The 22,368-nt window shown below is 48.9% G+C and overlaps 1 protein-coding gene across 2 annotated transcripts in view; it reads right to left on the bottom strand.

Moving 5' to 3' along the window:
* Window positions 1–331: 331 nt before the first annotated feature.
* LOC140380411 (uncharacterized) overlaps window positions 332–22,368 on the bottom strand; it is a 33,224-nt gene continuing 11,187 nt past the window's right edge. For both annotated transcript variants that reach the window (XM_072464413.1, XM_072464414.1), the window contains exons 4-14: window positions 19,645–19,773; window positions 18,242–18,378; window positions 15,688–16,704; window positions 15,197–15,473; window positions 12,188–12,344; window positions 11,244–11,315; window positions 11,058–11,173; window positions 3,135–3,364; window positions 2,733–2,922; window positions 821–954; window positions 332–532 (exon numbers count right to left, since the gene is read on the bottom strand). In XM_072464413.1, the coding sequence (XP_072320514.1) occupies window positions 347–532; window positions 821–954; window positions 2,733–2,922; window positions 3,135–3,364; window positions 11,058–11,173; window positions 11,244–11,315; window positions 12,188–12,344; window positions 15,197–15,473; window positions 15,688–16,704; window positions 18,242–18,378; window positions 19,645–19,773 (2,645 nt within the window). In that variant the 3' untranslated portion in view covers window positions 332–346. The remainder of the gene's footprint in view (window positions 533–820; window positions 955–2,732; window positions 2,923–3,134; window positions 3,365–11,057; window positions 11,174–11,243; window positions 11,316–12,187; window positions 12,345–15,196; window positions 15,474–15,687; window positions 16,705–18,241; window positions 18,379–19,644; window positions 19,774–22,368) is intronic.

Below are 22,368 nucleotides of genomic sequence, written 5' to 3'. Positions count from 1 at the left end.
TCCATCATCACTCATCATCATCCATCATCACTCATCATCACCCATCATCACCCATCATCACCCATCATCATCCATCACCCATCATCATCCATCATCCATCATCATCCATCATCCCCCATCATCATCATCCATCATCATCCGTCATCCCCCATCATCATTATCCATCATCATCCATCATCACTCATCATCATTCATCATCACCCATCATCACTCATCATCACCCATCATCATTCATCATCATTCATCATCACCCATCATCATCCACTTGCTCTTTACAAACACGTGTTGGACTGGAATGTGTGGAACGCCCTTTGTGTTCTACAATGTCTGACCATGATTGTGTCCTTCACTCATCGTGTCTTCGTGTCCTCACCTCGTCCAGGCGTCCGTCCGAGTCCACGGTCTCGGTGTAGGGTTTGTTCTGGATCCGGTTCAAATCCTCGTGAAGTCCATCCAACAGGAAGGCCATGAACTCCTGAGCGTCGTGCTGAGCGTAACCGGTGAACTGACTTGCTTTGCTCGCCACGATCGCCTGAGGACGCACAATAGAGACCAATGAGGACGCACAACAGAGCGAGCGGAGGACGCACAACAGAGCGAGCGGAGGACGCACAACAGAGCGAGCGGAGGACGCACAACAGAGCGAGCGGAGTACACAAAACAGAGCGAGCGGAGGACGCACAACAGAGCGAGCGGAGGACGCACAACAGAGCGAGCGGAGGACGCACAACAGAGCGAGCGGAGGACACACAACAGAGCGAGCGGAGGACGCACAACAGAGCGAGCGGAGGACGCACAACAGAGCGAGCGGAGGACACACCTTGAGTTTGGACGGCTGGAAGGCGTGGTGCGTCCCTTTCCACAGAGCTCGGAGCAGAACGGCAAACCCGATGGCCAGACGTCCTCCCGTCCCCAGAGGATTATTACAGTTTATTTCAGACTCAAACGCTCGATCTGGAAAACAGGTCAGATTTAGGGGTCAGGTGTCCGGGGTCAGGCATCTGGGGTCAGGTGTCCGGGGGGTCAGGTGTCCGGGGTCAGGCGTCTGGGGGGTCAGGCGTCCGGGGTCAGGCGTCCGGGGTGTCAGGCATCAGGCATCTGGAGTCAGGTGTCCGGGGGGTCAGGTGTCCGGGGTCAGGCGTCAGGGGTCAGGTGTCCGGGGTCAGGCGTCTGGGGTCAGGTGTCCGGGGGGTCAGGTGTCCGGGGGGTCAGGCGTCCGGGGGGTCAGGCGTCCGGGGGGTCAGGCGTCCGGGGGGTCAGGCGTCCGGGGTCAGGTGTCCGGGGTGTCAGGCATCAGGGGTCAGGCATCAGGGGTCAGGTGTCCGGGGTGTCAGGCGTCAGGCATCTGGAGTCAGGTGTCCGGGGTGTCAGGCGTCAGGCATCTGGAGTCAGGTGTCCGGGGTGTCAGGCATCAGGGGTCAGGTGTCCGGGGTGTCAGGCGTCAGGGGTCAGGCGTCATGGGTCAGGCGTCAGGGGTCAGGCGTCAGGCGTCAGGGGTCAGGCGTCTGGGGTCAGGCGTCCGGGGTGTCAGGCGTCAGGCATCTGGAGTCAGGTCTCCGGGGTGTCAGGCGTCAGGGGTCAGGCGTCAGGGGTCAGGCGTCAGGGGTCAGGCGTCAGGGGTCAGGCGTCAGGGGTCAGGCGTCAGGGGTCAGGCGTCCGGGGGGTCAGGCGTCCGGGGGGTCAGGCGTCCGGGGGGTCAGGCGTCCGGGGGGTCAGGCGTCCGGGGTCAGGTGTCCGGGGTGTCAGGCATCAGGGGTCAGGCATCTGGGGTCAGGTGTCCGGGGTGTCAGGCATCAGGGGTCAGGTGTCCGGGGTGTCAGGCGTCAGGCATCTGGAGTCAGGTGTCCGGGGTGTCAGGCATCAGGGGTCAGGTGTCCGGGGTGTCAGGCGTCAGGCGTCAGGGGTCAGGCGTCTGGGGTCAGGCGTCCGGGGTGTCAGGCGTCAGGCATCTGGAGTCAGGTCTCCGGGGTGTCAGGCGTCAGGGGTCAGGCGTCAGGGGTCAGGCGTCTGGGGTCAGGCGTCTGGGGTCAGGCGTCTGGGGTCAGGCGTCTGGGGTCAGGCGTCTGGGGTCAGGCGTCTGGGGTCAGGCGTCTGGGGTCAGGCGTCTGGGGTCAGGCGTCTGGGGTCAGGCGTCAGGGGTCAGGCGTCAGGGGTCAGGCGTCAGGGGTCAGGGGTCAGGGGTCAGGCGTCCGGGGGGTCAGGCGTCCGGGGGGTCAGGCGTCCGGGGGGTCAGGCGTCCGGGGTCAGGTGTCCGGGGTGTCAGGCATCAGGGGTCAGGCATCTGGGGTCAGGTGTCCGGGGTGTCAGGCATCAGGGGTCAGGTGTCCGGGGTGTCAGGCGTCAGGCATCTGGAGTCAGGTGTCCGGGGTGTCAGGCATCAGGGGTCAGGTGTCCGGGGTGTCAGGCGTCAGGCGTCAGGCGTCAGGCGTCTGGCGTCAGGGGTCAGGCGTCTGGGGTCAGGCGTCCGGGGTGTCAGGCGTCAGGCATCTGGAGTCAGGTCTCCGGGGTGTCAGGCGTCAGGGGTCAGGCGTCAGGCGTCAGGCGTCAGGCGTCAGGCGTCAGGGGTCAGGCGTCAGGGGTCAGGCGTCTGGGGTCAGGCGTCTGGGGTCAGGCGTCTGGGGTCAGGCGTCTGGGGTCAGGCGTCTGGGGTCAGGCGTCTGGGGTCAGGCGTCTGGGGTCAGGCGTCTGGGGTCAGGCGTCTGGGGTCAGGCGTCCGGGGTGTCAGGCGTTACCGTGGAAATAGTCCCTGAGCTCGCGCGTGTTGGACAGAGACTGAATGACACTGTTCATGAAGCAGGTGTTTCCCAGGTTGACCAGTCCAGTGAAGCCGGGCAGACACACCTTCCTCTCCTCCTCTTCCTCGCGAGCCTCGCTGACCACAGGAGCGTGAGACATGGGCTGCACCATGCACGTGGGCTTGGGCTGCACACACACAAATACTGTTTATGTTCTATAAAACACAGGTCAGGTCAGCTTCAGTCATAAAGCTTGACCAGTTTAAGATTGTAACATGTGTGTTTAGTTTGTATGTTGTGATCAGCTCCTTCCATGTCGTAAGCACAGATTTGAGCCAGGGATTCTTCCTCCGTCAGACTCAAGCGTCTGTCATCTGCCAGAGTGAGTGTCGTTCTCACCGTGGTGACAGCCGGCTCGCTCTTCAGAGACACATGTTCAGATCGAGGAGCCACCGTGTCCAAGCCGCCATCGTCCACTCGCCCTGGAGCTTTAGGGGCCTTGGGTTTGTCCTCGCCGCCCCGTGGAGGCTCCTCTGAGGCGGGCAGGCTGTGCTGACTGCTGCCCGGCTGACTCTTCTCCAAACACCCAGGGCTCGAAGGAACAGCCACCTTTGCACCCCCCACTGCACCTTAAACAGGAGACAGCAGCTTGTGGTCAGAAAACACCTGACCCCCACTGCACCTTAAACAGGAGACAGCAGCTTGTGGTCAGAAAACACCTGACCCCCACTGCACCTTAAACAGGAGACAGCAGCTTGTGGTCAGAAAACACCTGACCCCCACTGCACCTTAAACAGGAGACAGCAGCTTGTGGTCAGAAAACACCTGACCCCCACTGCACCTTAAACAGGAGACAGCAGCTTGTGGTCAGAAAACACCTGACCCCCACTGCACCTTAAACAGGAGACAGCAGCTTGTGGTCAGAAAACACCTGACCCCCACTGCACCTTAAACAGGAGGGTTAGGGTCATTGCTGTAATGCATTATGAATATGAAGGTGGCGCTGGCGCGTCATTTTGCAACATGCTGTAAATAGTTCTGGACACTACAGATCTTGAACGCAGGGTCATAAAATCACGTTAACACGTGCCTTTTGTAGGCAATATATTCAGTTTCCAAATTTCCATCTATTTCTACGGCCGATTGTTTCTGTTGCCACGGTAACACGGTGTGAAAGAGATACGGTCTCATTGGCCTTTTTGTTCAATACAACGAGGAGGATGTGAGCTACATTTCAATGGTCCTAGAGCCATTTTTGTTTCATAGGGACTAAAAAAATATGAATTTTACACCACCTGGACATGAACGTTCAGGGGTGAAAAAGAATTGGCCTCATGTGAGAATTATTGAGTCATGTTTATGTGTCAGTCTTCACTGAGTCATGTTTATGTGTCACAGTCTTCACTGAGAGTCATGTTTATGTGTCAGTCTTCACTGAGTCATGTTTATGTGTCACAGTCTTCACTGAGTCATGTTTATGTGTCAGTCTTCACTGAGTCATGTTTATGTGTCACAGTCTTCACTGAGTCATGTTTATGTGTCAGTCTTCACTGAGAGTCATGAGTCATGTTTATGTGTCACAGTCTTCACTGAGTCATGTTTATGTGTCACAGTCTTCACTGAGTCATGTTTATGTGTCACAGTCTTCACTGAGTCATGTTTATGTGTCACAGTCGTCACTGAGTCATGTTTATGTGTCACAGTCTTCACTGAGTCATGTTTATGTGTCACAGTCTTCACTGAGTCATGTTTATGTGTCACAGTCTTCACTGAGTCATGTTTATGTGTCACAGTCTTCACTGAGTCATGTTTATGTGTCACAGTCTTCACTGAGTCATGTTTATGTGTCACAGTCTTCACTGAGTCATGTTTATGTGTCACAGTCTTCACTGAGAGTCATGTTTATGTGTCAGTCTTCACTGAGTCATGTTTATGTGTCACAGTCTTCACTGAGTCATGTTTATGTGTCAGTCTTCACTGAGTCATGTTTATGTGTCACAGTCTTCACTGAGTCATGTTTATGTGTCACAGTCTTCACTGAGAGTCATGTTTATGTGTCAGTCTTCACTGAGTCATGTTTATGTGTCACAGTCTTCACTGAGTCATGTTTATGTGTCAGTCTTCACTGAGTCATGTTTATGTGTCACAGTCTTCACTGAGTCATGTTTATGTGTCACAGTCTTCACTGAGTCATGTTTATGTGTCACAGTCTTCACTGAGTCATGTTTATGTGTCACAGTCTTCACTGAGTCATGTTTATGTGTCACAGTCTTCACTGAGTCATGTTTATGTGTCACAGTCTTCACCGAGTCATGTTTATGTGTCACAGTCTTCACCGAGAGTCATGTTTATGTGTCACAGTCTTCACTGAGTCATGTTTATGTGTCACAGTCTTCACTGAGTCATGTTTATGTGTCACAGTCTTCACTGAGTCATGTTTATGTGTCACAGTCTTCACTGAGTCATGTTTATGTGTCACAGTCTTCACTGAGTCATGTTTATGTGTGTCAGTCTTCACTGAGTCATGTTTGTGTCACAGTCTTCACTGAGTCATGTTTATGTGTCAGTCTTCACTGAGTCATGTTTATGTGTCACAGTCTTCACTGAGTCATGTTTATGTGTCACAGTCTTCACTGAGTCATGTTTATGTGTCAGTCTTCACTGAGTCATGTTTATGTGTCACAGTCTTCACTGAGTCATGTTTATGTGTCACAGTCTTCACTGAGTCATGTTTATGTGTCACAGTCTTCACTGAGTCATGTTTATGTGTCACAGTCTTCACTGAGTCATGTTTATGTGTCACAGTCTTCACTGAGTCATGTTTATGTGTCACAGTCTTCACTGAGTCATGTTTATGTGTCACAGTCTTCACTGAGTCATGTTTATGTGTCACAGTCTTCACTGAGTCATGTTTATGTGTCACAGTCTTCACTGAGTCATGTTTATGTGTCACAGTCTTCACTGAGTCATGTTTATGTGTCACAGTCTTCACTGAGTCATGTTTATGTGTCACAGTCTTCACTGAGTCATGTTTATGTGTCAGTCTTCACTGAGTCATGTTTATGTGTCACAGTCTTCACTGAGTCATGTTTATGTGTCACAGTCTTCACTGAGTCATGTTTATGTGTCACAGTCTTCACTGAGTCATGTTTATGTGTGTCAGTCTTCACTGAGTCATGTTTATGTGTCAGTCTTCACTGAGTCATGTTTGTGTCACAGTCTTCACTGAGTCATGTTTGTGTCACAGTCTTCACTGAGTCATGTTTATGTGTCAGTCTTCACTGAGTCATGTTTATGTGTCACAGTCTTCACTGAGTCATGTTTATGTGTCACAGTCTTCACTGAGTCATGTTTATGTGTCACAGTCTTCACTGAGTCATGTTTATGTGTCACAGTCTTCACTGAGTCATGTTTATGTGTCAGTCTTCACTGAGTCATGTTTATGTGTCACAGTCTTCACTGAGTCATGTTTATGTGTCACAGTCTTCACTGAGTCATGTTTATGTGTCACAGTCTTCACTGAGTCATGTTTATGTGTCACAGTCTTCACTGAGTCATGTTTATGTGTCACAGTCTTCACTGAGTCATGTTTATGTGTCACAGTCTTCACTGAGTCATGTTTATGTGTCACAGTCTTCACTGAGTCATGTTTATGTGTCACAGTCTTCACTGAGTCATGTTTATGTGTCACAGTCTTCACTGAGTCATGTTTATGTGTCACAGTCTTCACTGAGTCATGTTTATGTGTCACAGTCTTCACTGAGTCATGTTTATGTGTCACAGTCTTCACTGAGTCATGTTTATGTGTCACAGTCTTCACTGAGTCATGTTTATGTGTCACAGTCTTCACTGAGTCATGTTTATGTGTCACAGTCTTCACTGAGTCATGTTTATGTGTCACAGTCTTCACTGAGTCATGTTTATGTGTCACAGTCTTCACTGAGTCATGTTTATGTGTCACAGTCTTCACTGAGTCATGTTTATGTGTCACAGTCTTCACTGAGTCATGTTTATGTGTCACAGTCTTCACTGAGTCATGTTTATGTGTCACAGTCTTCACTGAGTCATGTTTATGTGTCACAGTCTTCACTGAGTCATGTTTATGTGTCACAGTCTTCACTGAGTCATGTTTATGTGTCACAGTCTTCACTGAGTCATGTTTATGTGTCACAGTCTTCACTGAGTCATGTTTATGTGTCACAGTCTTCACTGAGTCATGTTTATGTGTCACAGTCTTCACTGAGTCATGTTTATGTGTCACAGTCTTCACTGAGTCATGTTTATGTGTCACAGTCTTCACTGAGTCATGTTTATGTGTCACAGTCTTCACTGAGTCATGTTTATGTGTCACAGTCTTCACTGAGTCATGTTTATGTGTCACAGTCTTCACTGAGTCATGTTTATGTGTCACAGTCTTCACTGAGTCATGTTTATGTGTCACAGTCTTCACTGAGTCATGTTTATGTGTCACAGTCTTCACTGAGTCATGTTTATGTGTCACAGTCTTCACTGAGTCATGTTTATGTGTCACAGTCTTCACTGAGTCATGTTTATGTGTCAGTCTTCACTGAGTCATGTTTATGTGTCACAGTCTTCACTGAGTCATGTTTATGTGTCACAGTCTTCACTGAGTCATGTTTATGTGTCACAGTCTTCACTGAGTCATGTTTATGTGTCACAGTCTTCACTGAGTCATGTTTATGTGTCACAGTCTTCACTGAGTCATGTTTATGTGTCACAGTCTTCACTGAGTCATTTATGTGTCACAGTCTTCACTGAGTCATGTTTATGTGTCACAGTCTTCACTGAGTCATGTTTATGTGTCACAGTCTTCACTGAGTCATGTTTATGTGTCACAGTCTTCACTGAGTCATGTTTATGTGTCACAGTCTTCACTGAGTCATGTTTATGTGTCACAGTCTTCACTGAGTCATGTTTATGTGTCACAGTCTTCACTGAGTCATGTTTATGTGTCACAGTCTTCACTGAGTCATGTTTATGTGTCACAGTCTTCACTGAGTCATGTTTATGTGTCACAGTCTTCACTGAGTCATGTTTATGTGTCACAGTCTTCACTGAGTCATGTTTATGTGTCACAGTCTTCACTGAGTCATGTTTATGTGTCACAGTCTTCACTGAGTCATGTTTATGTGTCACAGTCTTCACTGAGTCATGTTTATGTGTCACAGTCTTCACTGAGTCATGTTTATGTGTCACAGTCTTCACTGAGTCATGTTTATGTGTCACAGTCTTCACTGAGTCATGTTTATGTGTCACAGTCTTCACTGAGTCATGTTTATGTGTCACAGTCTTCACTGAGTCATGTTTATGTGTCACAGTCTTCACTGAGTCATGTTTATGTGTCACAGTCTTCACTGAGTCATGTTTATGTGTCACAGTCTTCACTGAGTCATGTTTATGTGTCACAGTCTTCACTGAGTCATGTTTATGTGTCACAGTCTTCACTGAGTCATGTTTATGTGTCACAGTCTTCACTGAGTCATGTTTATGTGTCACAGTCTTCACTGAGTCATGTTTATGTGTCACAGTCTTCACTGAGTCATGTTTATGTGTCACAGTCTTCACTGAGTCATGTTTATGTGTCACAGTCTTCACTGAGTCATGTTTATGTGTCACAGTCTTCACTGAGTCATGTTTATGTGTCACAGTCTTCACTGAGTCATGTTTATGTGTCACAGTCTTCACTGAGTCATGTTTATGTGTCACAGTCTTCACTGAGTCATGTTTATGTGTCACAGTCTTCACTGAGTCATGTTTATGTGTCACAGTCTTCACTGAGTCATGTTTATGTGTCACAGTCTTCACTGAGTCATGTTTATGTGTCACAGTCTTCACTGAGTCATGTTTATGTGTCACAGTCTTCACTGAGTCATGTTTATGTGTCACAGTCTTCACTGAGTCATGTTTATGTGTCACAGTCTTCACTGAGTCATGTTTATGTGTCACAGTCTTCACTGAGTCATGTTTATGTGTCACAGTCTTCACTGAGTCATGTTTATGTGTGTCAGTCTTCACTGAGTCATGTTTATGTGTCACAGTCTTCACTGAGTCATGTTTATGTGTCACAGTCTTCACTGAGTCATGTTTATGTGTCACAGTCTTCACTGAGTCATGTTTATGTGTCACAGTCTTCACTGAGTCATGTTTATGTGTCACAGTCTTCACTGAGTCATGTTTATGTGTCACAGTCTTCACTGAGTCATGTTTATGTGTCACAGTCTTCACTGAGTCATGTTTATGTGTCACAGTCTTCACTGAGTCATGTTTATGTGTCACAGTCTTCACTGAGTCATGTTTATGTGTCACAGTCTTCACTGAGTCATGTTTATGTGTCACAGTCTTCACTGAGTCATGTTTATGTGTCACAGTCTTCACTGAGTCATGTTTATGTGTCACAGTCTTCACTGAGTCATGTTTATGTGTCACAGTCTTCACTGAGTCATGTTTATGTGTCACAGTCTTCACTGAGTCATGTTTATGTGTCACAGTCTTCACTGAGTCATGTTTATGTGTCACAGTCTTCACTGAGTCATGTTTATGTGTCACAGTCTTCACTGAGTCATGTTTATGTGTCACAGTCTTCACTGAGTCATGTTTATGTGTGTCAGTCTTCACTGAGTCATGTTTATGTGTGTCAGTCTTCACTGAGTCATGTTTATGTGTCACAGTCTTCACTGAGTCATGTTTATGTGTCACAGTCTTCACTGAGTCATGTTTATGTGTCACAGTCTTCACTGAGTCATGTTTATGTGTGTCAGTCTTCACTGAGTCATGTTTATGTGTGTCAGTCTTCACTGAGTCATGTTTATGTGTGTCAGTCTTCACTGAGTCATGTTTATGTGTCACAGTCTTCACTGAGTCATGTTTGTGTCACAGTCTTCACTGAGTCATGTTTATGTGTCACAGTCTTCACTGAGAATCATGAGTCATGTTTATGTGTCACAGTCTTCACTGAGTCATGTTTATGTGTCACAGTCTTCACTGAGTCATGTTTATGTGTCACAGTCTTCACTGAGTCATGTTTATGTGTCACAGTCTTCACTGAGTCATGTTTATGTGTCACAGTCTTCACTGAGTCATGTTTATGTGTCACAGTCGTCACTGAGTCATGTTTATGTGTCACAGTCTTCACTGAGTCATGTTTATGTGTCACAGTCGTCACTGAGTCATGTTTATGTGTCACAGTCTTCACTGAGAGTCATGTTTATGTGTCACAGTCTTCACTGAGTCATGTTTATGTGTCACAGTCTTCACTGAGTCATGTTTATGTGTCACAGTCTTCACTGAGTCATGTTTATGTGTCACAGTCTTCACTGAGTCATGTTTATGTGTCACAGTCTTCACTGAGTCATGTTTATGTGTCACAGTCTTCACTGAGTCATGTTTATGTGTCACAGTCGTCACTGAGTCATGTTTATGTGTCACAGTCGTCACTGAGTCATGTTTATGTGTCACAGTCGTCACTGAGTCATGTTTATGTGTCACAGTCTTCACTGAGTCATGTTTATGTGTCACAGTCTTCACTGAGAGTCATGTTTATGTGTCACAGTCGTCACTGAGTCATGTTTATGTGTCACAGTCTTCACTGAGAGTCATGTTTATGTGTCACAGTCTTCACTGAGTCATGTTTATGTGTCACAGTCTTCACTGAGAGTCATGTTTATGTGTCACAGTCTTCACTGAGTCATGTTTATGTGTCACAGTCGTCACTGAGTCATGTTTATGTGTCACAGTCGTCACTGAGTCATGTTTATGTGTCACAGTCGTCACTGAGTCATGTTTATGTGTCACAGTCGTCACTGAGTCATGTTTATGTGTCACAGTCTTCACTGAGTCATGTTTATGTGTCACAGTCTTCACTGAGAGTCATGTTTATGTGTCACAGTCTTCACTGAGTCATGTTTATGTGTCACAGTCTTCACTGAGTCATGTTTATGTGTCACAGTCTTCACTGAGTCATGTTTATGTGTCACAGTCTTCACTGAGTCATGTTTATGTGTCACAGTCGTCACTGAGTCATGTTTATGTGTCACAGTCGTCACTGAGTCATGTTTATGTGTCACAGTCGTCACTGAGTCATGTTTATGTGTCACAGTCTTCACTGAGTCATGTTTATGTGTCACAGTCTTCACTGAGTCATGTTTATGTGTCACAGTCTTCACTGAGAGTCATGTTTATGTGTCACAGTCTTCACTGAGTCATGTTTATGTGTCACAGTCTTCACTGAGTCATGTTTATGTGTCACAGTCGTCACTGAGTCATGTTTATGTGTCATGTGGCAGCAGAAATGTGGCAGCAGACCTTGTGTGGTTGGGGCCTCCAAACCGCCCCAGCGCTGGCTGTGCCTCTTCTTCAGGATGATGTCCAGACGGGACGGAGTGAAGCAGTACGTGCACTGCTCTGGCTCGATCAGGTTCCTGACGCACAAACACAGAGTGAAGACATTGGCGTTTCTCTTCAGGAGCTCTTCTATCATCGGTGTTTTACCTGAGTTTGACCTGCCACCTGAACATGGTGTTGGGGCCACAGCCCGAGTGCAGCCGCAGGAAGTTTGTGTCACTGAAACAACATAAACATCAGTAACTGTCCATCATGAGCAGAGCCACTAGAGGTCCGAGTGTCTCCATGACAGTGTCTCCATGACAGTGTCTCCATGACAGTGTCTCCATGACAGTGTCTCCATGACAGTGTCTCCATGACAGTGTCTCCAGAGGAACATCAGACAAACATATTCCATGAATTAACTGAATCCTCCTGAATGAAACTTATTAATCCTGAGGCCGATTCACAAAAGGCCTCTAGGGGCGTGTCTAAAGCTATTGTGTGTGAGGGGCGTGTCTAAAGCTATTGTGTGTGTGAGGGGCGTGTCTAAAGCTATTGTGTGTGTGAGGGGCGTGTCTAAAGCTATTGTGTGTGAGGGGCGTGTCTAAAGCTATTGTGTGTGTGAGGGGCGTGTCTAAAGCTATTGTGTGTGTGAGGGGCGTGTCTAAAGCTATTGTGTGTGTGAGGGGCGTGTCTAAAGCTATTGTGTGTGTGAGGGGCGTGTCTAAAGCTATTGTGTGTGTGAGGGGCGTGTCTAAAGCTATTGTGTGTGTGAGGGGCGTGTCTAAAGCTATTGTGTGTGTGAGGGGCGTGGCGTTTGAACCTCTCTTTATGTCGTGCTTTGGATCATGTGACGCTTTATGAGCTGGAAATATCAGATTGTGGCTCTTGATAAAGCGAGTGCCAGAAACAGGAAACGGCTGTTGCTAACGCGCTTTGCTAGCCTTGATTTGCTAAGCCTGGCGGTTAGCAGCAGTGGAAATACGGTGCTTTGTCACAAGATCAAGTCAGCTTTTGGTGACAAATAATTGTTTTCTGTTTTCATCTGCTTTTTAGAGTGGGTGTTCTCTCTTATCCAATCACAGGCTGTGCTGTGTACAGCGAGTCACCTGGTCTGAAAGATGAGAGTGAAGTCCTGCTCTCTGAAGATGACGCGGGCACTTTCTTTGCAGACTCCCTTTATGTAGACGTTGACCACCATGAGGTCTGTGCCCTTCTCATACGAGTCGTTCTTCACCAGCTGCAGCGTCACCATCTGCTCTGGTGCTGAAACGCCACAAGAGGGAGCCATTTACTACAGCGTTTATCAAGGTGCAAACTTACTCCCCAGAGGTCTTAAAGTCCACACCTTCTGCATGACCTGTGTTCTTCTCGTCTTTGCCCTTTGTTTATTAGAACTTGAAATGTTTTGTTTTTTTACTGAAAACCGCACATGCCCTTCCCTCATCAGGACTTAACAGCACAGGAGACTTCTTCTCTGTGTAACTCGGACAAACGTACCTTCTTCTCTGTGTAACTCGGACAAACGTCCCTTCTTCTCCGTGTAACTCGGACAAACGTCCCTTCTTCTCCGTGTAACTCGGACAAACGTCCCTTCTCCTCCGTGTAACTCGGACAAACGTCCCTTCTCCTCCGTGTAACTCGGACAAACGTCCCTTCTCCTCCGTGTAACTCGGACAAACGTCCCTTCTTCTCCGTGTAACTCGGACAAACGTCCCTTCTTCTCTGTGTAACTCGGACAAACGTCCCTTCTTCTCTGTGTAACTCGGACAAACGTCCCTTCTCCTCTGTGTAACTCGGACAAACGTCCCTTCTTCTCTGTGTAACTCGGACAAACGTCCCTTCTCCTCCGTGTAACTCCGACAAACGTCCCTTCTTCTCTGTGTAACTCGGACAAACGTCCCTTCTTCTCTGTGTAACTCGGACAAACGTCCCTTCTTCTCTGTGTAACTCGGACAAACGTCCCTTCTTCTCTGTGTAACTTGGACAAACGTCCCTTCTTCTCCTCTGTGTAACTCGGACAAACGTCCCTTCTTCTCCGTGTAACTCGGACAAACGTCCCTTCTTCTCCGTGTAACTCGGACAAACGTCCCTTCTTCTCTGTGTAACTCGGACAAACGTACCTTCTTCTCTGTGTAACTCGGACAAACGTACCTTCTTCTCTGTGTAACTCGGACAAACGTACCTTCTTCTCTGTGTAACTCGGACAAACGTACCTTCTTCTCTGTGTAACTCGGACAAACGTACCTTCTCTGTGTAACTCGGACAAACGTACCTTCTTGCCTGTGTACTCGGACAAACGTCCCTTCTTCTCTGTGTAACTCGGACAAACGTACCTTCTTCTCTGTGTACTCGGACAAACGTCCCTTCTTCTCTGTGTAACTCTGACAAACGTACCTTCTCTGTGTAACTCGGACAAACGTACCTTCTTCTCTGTGTAACTCGGACAAACGTACCTTCTTCTCTGTGTAACTCGGACAAACGTACCTTCTTCTCTGTGTAACTCGGACAAACGTACCTTCTTCTCTGTGTAACTCGGACAAACGTACCTTCTTCTCTGTGTAACTCGGACAAACGTACCTTCTCTGTGTAACTCGGACAAACGTACCTTCTTGCCTGTGTACTCGGACAAACGTCCCTTCTTCTCTGTGTAACTCGGACAAACGTACCTTCTTCTCTGTGTACTCGGACAAACGTCCCTTCTTCTCTGTGTAACTCTGACAAACGTACCTTCTCTGTGTAACTCGGACAAACGTACCTTCTTCTCTGTGTAACTCGGACAAACGTCCCTTCTTCTCTGTGTAACTCTGACAAACGTACCTTCTTCTCTGTGTAACTCTGACAAACGTACCTTCTTCTCTGTGTAACTCGGACAAACGTCCCTTCTCTGTGTAACTCGGACAAACGTACCTTCTTCTCTGTGTACTCGGACAAACGTCCCTTCTTCTCTGTGTACTCGGACAAACGTCCCTTCTTCTCTGTGTAACTCGGACAAACGTACCTTCTTCTCTGTGTAACTCGGACAAACGTACCTTCTCTGTGTAACTCGGACAAACGTTCCTTCTTCTCTGTGTAACTCGGACAGACGTACCTTCTTCTCTGTGTAACTCGGACAGACGTACCTTCTTCTCTGTGTACTCGGACAAACGAACCTTCTTCTCTGTGTAACTCTGACAAACGTACCTTCTTCTCTGTGTAACTCGGACAAACGTCCCTTCTCTGTGTAACTCGGACAAACGTACCTTCTTCTCTGTGTACTCGGACAAACGTCCCTTCTTCTCTGTGTAACTCTGACAAACGTACCTTCTCTGTGTAACTCGGACAAACGTACCTTCTTCTCTGTGTAACTCGGACAAACGTACCTTCTCTGTGTAACTCGGACAAACGTACCTTCTTCTCTGTGTAACTCGGACAAACGTACCTTCTTCTCTGTGTAACTCGGACAAACGTACCTTCTTCTCTGTGTAACTCGGACAAACGTACCTTCTCTGTGTAACTCGGACAAACGTACCTTCTTGCCTGTGTACTCGGACAAACGTCCCTTCTTCTCTGTGTAACTCGGACAAACGTACCTTCTTCTCTGTGTACTCGGACAAACGTCCCTTCTTCTCTGTGTAACTCTGACAAACGTACCTTCTCTGTGTAACTCGGACAAACGTACCTTCTTCTCTGTGTAACTCGGACAAACGTACCTTCTTCTCTGTGTAACTCGGACAAACGTACCTTCTTCTCTGTGTAACTCGGACAAACGTACCTTCTTCTCTGTGTAACTCGGACAAACGTACCTTCTTCTCTGTGTAACTCGGACAAACGTACCTTCTCTGTGTAACTCGGACAAACGTACCTTCTTGCCTGTGTACTCGGACAAACGTCCCTTCTTCTCTGTGTAACTCGGACAAACGTACCTTCTTCTCTGTGTACTCGGACAAACGTCCCTTCTTCTCTGTGTAACTCTGACAAACGTACCTTCTCTGTGTAACTCGGACAAACGTACCTTCTTCTCTGTGTAACTCGGACAAACGTACCTTCTTCTCTGTGTAACTCGGACAAACGTACCTTCTTCTCTGTGTAACTCGGACAAACGTACCTTCTTCTCTGTGTAACTCGGACAAACGTACCTTCTTGCCTGTGCGTCTCTTCTTTGCACTGGTCGCTCTTCTCTTTCTCTTCAAAGTTGCTCTGCTTCAGTGAAACATCTTCAGCTCTGTTCAGTGTGACCTCTGACCCCGCCGTGACCTCTGACCCCGCCGTGACCTCTGACCCCGCGGCGCTCTCAGTCTGTGGCCTGTCTGGAGCCCTCTGCTGCTCTGCATTGGCAGTTTCGGTTTGTACATCGCCCTCTGGTGGTGATGGTAATGTCCTCGTTTCCTGCTCTTGATCTGGAGATTCTGAATCCTGGAAATACAAAATCGTTTGAATACGTCGTTTTGAGCATTTGACATACAAACGTTCAGCAAGTTCCTGCATCTGTAAGAGCTTCTCTATTAAGAGTGTTTATTTAAAAAAAGTCTCCTATAAGTCCTCCTCCTTGTGAGGTGTAACACTGTGTGGACTAATGAAGCCTGATCTTATCTCATCTATGTCTCATGCAAACTCATGTTCCACTGACCTGAGGGTGCTTCTCGTGTTTGGAAGAGTCTCCACACACCGCCATGTTGTCCTCCTGTGTGTGTTGTTGCGTGTTTTCCTCTTGCGTGTTTTCCTCTTGCGTGTTTTCCTCTTGTTGCGTGTTTTCCTCTTGCGTGTTTTCCTCTTGTTGCGTGTTTTCCTCTTGCGTGTTTTCCTCTTGTTGCGTGTTTTCCTCTTGCGTGTTTTCCTCTTGTTGCGTGTTTTCCTCTTGCGTGTTTTCCTCTTGTTGCGTGTTTTCCTCTTGTTGTGTGTGTTGTTGCGTGCTCTGTCCAGTGGTCAGAGGCAGAGCTGTGGACAGTGTCTCATGATCACAGGTTCCTGAAGCGTCCTTCGTTGTCCTGTTCTTCTCTGAAGTCTCCTCTGAAGTCTCCTCTGAAGTCTCCTCTGAAGTCTCCTCTGAAGTCTCCTCTGAAGTCTCCTCTGAAGTCTCCTCTGAAGTCTTCTCGCTCCCTGTTCTGTGCTGCAGGACGCGTTTACGATCAGACCTGCTGCTGCCCCTCCTCTGGTCGCAGGGTTGCGTCTGGTTCTGTTGGTTCTGGTTCTGTTGGTTCTGGTTCTGTTGGTTCTGGTTCTGTTGGGTCTGGTTCTGTTGGGTCTGGTTCTGTTGGGTCTGGTTCTGTTGGTTCTGGTTCTGTTGGTTCTGGTTCTGTTGGGTCTGGTTCTGTTGGGTCTGGTTCTGTTGGGTCTGGTTCTGTTGGGTCTGGTTCTGTTGGTTCTGGTTCTGTTGGGTCTGGTTCTGTTGGGTCTGGTTCTGTTGGGTCTGGTTCTGTTGGGTCTGGTTCTGTTGGTTCTGGTTCTGTTGGGTCTGGTTCTGTTGGGTCTGGTTCTGTTGGGTCTGGTTCTGTTGGGTCTGGTTCTGTTGGTTCTGGTTCTGTTGGGTCTGGTTCTGTTGGGTCTGGTTCTGTTGGGTCTGGTTCTGTTGGGTCTGGTTCTGTTGGGTCTCCGCTTTCTTCAGAACACTTGGCGGGTTCTGCACGACTTCCTTCTTTTTATTGGACTGAAAACACCAGAAAAACAAACAACGATTCAATGAGAAGTGAGATCAGGTTTAGAGCAAAGCATCTGTGAACGGGCCCCGCACACGGGCTCCCGCGCACACGGGCTCCCGCGCACACGGGCCCCCGCGCACACGGGCCCCCGCGCACACGGGCCCCCACGCACACGGGCCCCCGCACACACGGGCCCCCGCACACACAGGCCTCGCCGCGCGCTTGACAAAATGCTTTCATGGAACAACAATTTGTAGAAGAGGACCACAGACCACTCCCTCACACATCGTCATAAGGCGCTGGTACAGCTGGCAGCCCGGTGTAAACGCTCTCTCTTCTTTCTCACACTTATTGTGCTTTATCTCCTATATTTTGTAAATATAGTTAGTATATTTTTTCTATTTTGCTGTACGATAGGGACACGCGCTGGAATAGTTTTTTAATTCAACTGTTTTTGACTTTTTTCGGCTGGATTTGAGCGTTTTTCGTTGCGTTCGTTGCGTTGTTGTGACGTGAGCTAGCTCCGAGCGAGCCCACCAGCCCCCCCCCGCGCCCTCCGGCCGCGCTAAAGTACGGCGTGTCGTCGGTACACGTTTATATACACGTTTATATACACGTTTATATACACGTTTATATACACGTTTATATACACGTTTATATACACGTTTATATACACGTTTATATACACGTTTATATACACGTTTATATACACGTTTATATGAAAGAGGAACTTCACCAACGATCGGGACACGCACTGGAATCGCTTTAAATTAACTTGTTTTGACTTTATTCGGCTGGATTGAGTGTTTTCGTCGTGTCGTGGCGATGTGTCTTGGCTCTGAGTCCCCCGGCTCCGGCCCCGCCCCCCGGCTCCGGCCCCGCCCCCCGGCTCCGGCCCCGCCCCCCGGCTCTGGCCCCGCCCCCCGGCCGGTGCCGTACCGCGTTTACACAAAGGAGGAACTCATGAAACTGCGGAGAACAGTCGTCTTACCCGGAGATCGTCACGTTATCCCGGCGCAATACTGACCTAACCTAATACTGATGTGCAATTCTGTCATATGTGCAATTACTGTGAAATTCATGTGCAATCTATGTGCTGTCGTGACACATATTCATGTGCAATTACTGTCAGGATCACACGCAATGGTATTTATTTATTTATTTGTCTATGGGAGTTTTTATTTATTTATAGGAGATCTTCTACTGAAAGTGTTTTTCAGACTTCCTATAAGTGATCTGTTCTTCTGGATCTACTTCTGTATCTACCTGCGTTGCAACAATGAAATTTCCCCATGTGGGACAATAAAGGATTATCTTATCTTATCTTATCTGGACCACAGACTCACACATCTGGACCACAGACCACTCCCTCACACATCTGGACCACAGACCACTCCCTCACACATCTGGACCACTCCCTCACACATCTGGACCACTGACCACTCCCTCACACATCATTGTGAATAGAGGCCTGTGTTACTAAAGTGCTGATGTGCAGAGCAGCTGGACTACATAGACCATGATCCTTTGCTTGAGCGTCTGTACCATGAGCGAGGGCCAGATGTGGAAGGGGATCTTCTTGTGCAGGACGAGGTGCAGCAGTCCAGCCTTTTCTTTGTACTGCACACGACTGCACGACGCCTCGATCTCCTCCTGAAGAGAACAGCTCCACTCACGTCCATCTGAAACAGACAAGAGGTCAGGAAGAGGCCGGAGCAACGTCTGACCATGGGGCTGACCAGGGAGCTCTAAAGTCACGGCTCTACTCACCGTGGAGCTCTAAAGTCACGGCTCTACTCACCGTGGAGCTCTAAAGTAACGGCTCTACTCACCGTGGAGCTCTAAAGTCACGGCTCTACTCACCGTGGAGCTCAAAAGTAACGGCTCTACTCACAGTGGAGCTCTAAAGTCACGGCTCTACTCACCGTGGAGCTCTAAAGTCACGGCTCTACTCACCGTGGAGCTCTAAAGTCACGGCTCTACTCACCGTGGAGCTCTAAAGTAACGGCTCTACTCACCGTGGAGCTCTAAAGTCACGGCTCTACTCACCGTGGAGCTCTAAAGTCACGGCTCTACTCACCGTGGAGCTCTAAAGTCACGGCTCTACTCACCGTGGAGCTCTAAAGTAACGGCTCTACTCACCGTGGAGCTCTAAAGTAACGGCTCTACTCACCGTGGAGCTCTAAAGTCACGGCTCTACTCACCGTGGAGCTCTAAAGTCACGGCTCTACTCACCGTGGAGCTCTAAAGTCACGGCTCTACTCACCGTGGAGCTCTAAAGTCACGGCTCTACTCACCGTGGAGCTCTAAAGTCACGGCTCTACTCACCGTGGAGCTCTAAAGTCACGGCTCTACTCACCGTGGAGCTCTAAAGTCACGGCTCTACTCACCGTGGAGCTCTAAAGTCACGGCTCTACTCACCGTGGAGCTCTAAAGTCACGGCTCTACTCACCGTGGAGCTCTAAAGTAACGGCTCTACTCACCGTGGAGCTCTAAAGTCACGGCTCTACTCACAGTGGAGCTCTAAAGTCACGGCTCTACTCACCGTGGAGCTCTAAAGTCACGGCTCTACTCACCGTGGAGCTCTAAAGTCACGGCTCTACTCACCGTGGAGCTCTAAAGTCACGGCTCTACTCACCGTGGAGCTCTAAAGTCACGGCTCTACTCACCGTGGAGCTCTAAAGTCACGGCTCTACTCACAGTGGAGCTCTAAAGTCACGGCTCTACTCACCGTGGAGCTCTAAAGTCACGGCTCTACTCACCGTGGAGCTCTAAAGTCACGGCTCTACTCACCGTGGAGCTCTAAAGTCACGGCTCTACTCACCGTGGAGCTCTAAAGTCACGGCTCTACTCACCGTGGAGCTCTAAAGTCACGGCTCTACTCACCGTGGAGCTCTAAAGTCACGGCTCTACTCACCGTGGAGCTCTAAAGTCACGGCTCTACTCACCGGGGACTCGGACAAGCGCGTGAGTGTCGCTGAAGCTGCAGCTCACGTCGTCTGGACTCTGAACTCCGTCTCCACAACGAAGACGCACGATCACGTCACTGGCATTCTGCTTCCAGTCCACGAACACATCTGCAACACAACAACACACACAGGGGTCAGACAGAACGCACAGGGGTCAGACAGAACGCACAGGGGTCAGACAGAACGCACAGGGGTCAGACAGAACGCACAGGGGTCAGACAGAACGCACAGGGGTCAGACAGAACGCACAGGGGTCAGACAGAACGCACAGGGGTCAGACAGAACGCACAGGGGTCAGACAGAACGAACAGGGGTCAGACAGAACGCACAGGGGTCAGACAGAACGCACAGGGGTCAGACAGAACGAACAGGGGTCAGACAGAACGCACAGGGGTCAGACTGAACGAACAGGGGTCAGACTGAACGAACAGGGGTCAGACAGAACGCACAGGGGTCAGACAGAACGCACAGGGGTCAGACAGAACGCACAGGGGTCAGACAGAACGCACAGGGGTCAGACAGAACGCACAGGGGTCAGACAGAACGCACAGGGGTCAGACTGTCTGACCCCTGTGTGTGTTGTTGTCCAGTGTTGTGCTGTGGCGACGGTGGTGTGTTCATGTCCAGTTTTGTGATGACCATCTCAAACATGGTGAACATCAAGGGTCACACAGGGGTCACACAGGGATCACACAGGGGTCAGATGGGGTCACACAGGGGTCACATGGGGTCACACAAGGGTCAGATGAAGGAGTTTCTCTTGTGCAGCAGCAGCTAAACAATCCGTTCATTTTTTCAAATTTATATAGCAATTTCATAATTGCAGAGCAAAACACGAAAGTGACTATCAATATTTTCCATTGATATGGAACACGATTATTTATTTAAAATGTATTTGTAAACATTCTATTTTAAAAAAACTCTTAACAAATTAACTTTTAAACACTTTTTAAACATCTTTTTTTCACATGAAACAGAAAACTGACACAAAGTCAGACGGTCTTATTTACAACGTTCTTCCACATCATCATCAGACGACTTCTCAGAGTCTCATTTACATATGAATTGTCTTTAAACTCACAGAAAATATGTATTATTCTGATGGAAAAATACAGGTTGCTGTGGCGACCATCATGGTGTATTTATTGTGTTCAAATTGTACCGCTCTATTTGACGTTCTATTCCATTTTTCGTTTTTCTATTTGATGACGGTCCCTAAGCACACGTCTCGGCTCCGGCTCCACATTCGGAGCGTGTGATTGGCTGAGCCCAAAATACTCTCCTGATTGTTGAAACGAGGTCGTGTCACGTGACACTGTAAATATGAATGTTCTGGCAGTGAAAGATCTGCACGTGTGTTTAGGAGATATTGACCTTTGACCTCAGAGTCTGAATCTGTGACTCCTCCCACTTTCAGACTCTCGATCTGAGACAGCAGCGACCTACATGTGTCATGTCCACACGGCGTCCTACGTGTGTCATGCCCACACGGCGTCCTACGTGTGTCATGCCCACACGGCGTCCTACGTGTGTCATGCCCACACGGCGTCCTACGTGTGTCATGCCCACACGGCGTCCTACGTGTGTCATGCCCACACGGCGTCCTACGTGTGTCATGCCCACACGGCGTCCTACATGTGTCATGTCCACACGGCGTCCTACATGTGTCATGTCCACACGGCGTCCTACATGTGTCATGTCCACACGGCGTCCTACATGTGTCATGTCCACACGGCGTCCTACATGTGTCATGTCCACACGGCGTCCTACATGTGTCATGTCCACACGGCGTCCTACATGTCATGTCCACACGGCGTCCTACATGTCATGTCCACACGGCGTCCTACATGTCATGTCCACACGGCGTCCTACATGTGTCATGTCCACACGGCGTCCTACATGTGTCATGTCCACACGGCGTCCTACATGTGTCATGTCCACACGGCGTCCTACATGTGTCATGTCCACACGGCGTCCTACATGTGTCATGTCCACACGGCGTCCTACATGTGTCATGTCCACACGGCGTCCTACATGTGTCATGTCCACACGGCGTCCTACATGTGTCATGTCCACACGGCGTCCTACATGTGTCATGTCCACACGGCGTCCTACATGTGTCATGTCCACACGGCGTCCTACATGTCATGTCCACACGGCGTCCTACGTGTCATGTCCACACGGCGTCCTACGTGTCATGTCCACACGGCGTCCTACGTGTCATGTCCACACGGCGTCCTACGTGTCTCATGTCCACACGGCGTCCTACGTGTCTCATGTCCACACGGCGTCCTACGTGTGTCATGCCCACACGGCGTCCTACGTGTGTCATGCCCACACGGCGTCCTACGTGTGTCATGTCCACACGGCGTCCTACGTGTGTCATGTCCACAAGGCGTCCTACATGTGTCATGTCCACACGGCGTCCTACATGTGTCATGTCCACACGGCGTCCTACATGTCATGTCCACACGGCGTCCTACATGTCATGTCCACACGGCGTCCTACATGTGTCCACACGGCGTCCTACATGTCATGTCCACACGGCGTCCTACATGTCATGTCCACACGGCGTCCTACATGTCATGTCCACACGGCGTCCTACATGTGTCATGTCCACACGGCGTCCTACATGTGTCATGTCCACACGGCGTCCTACATGTGTCATGTCCACACGGCGTCCTACATGTGTCATGTCCACAC

This window comes from Eucyclogobius newberryi, unplaced genomic scaffold (assembly GCF_026437365.1).
Source record: "Eucyclogobius newberryi isolate DKJ021-1_F unplaced genomic scaffold, fEucNew1.0.hap1 SCAF_465, whole genome shotgun sequence".
Lineage (NCBI taxonomy): Eukaryota > Metazoa > Chordata > Actinopteri > Gobiiformes > Gobiidae > Eucyclogobius > Eucyclogobius newberryi.
Note: the sequence above shows the minus strand (reverse complement) of the source record. Positions and strands in the feature narration are given on the sequence as shown.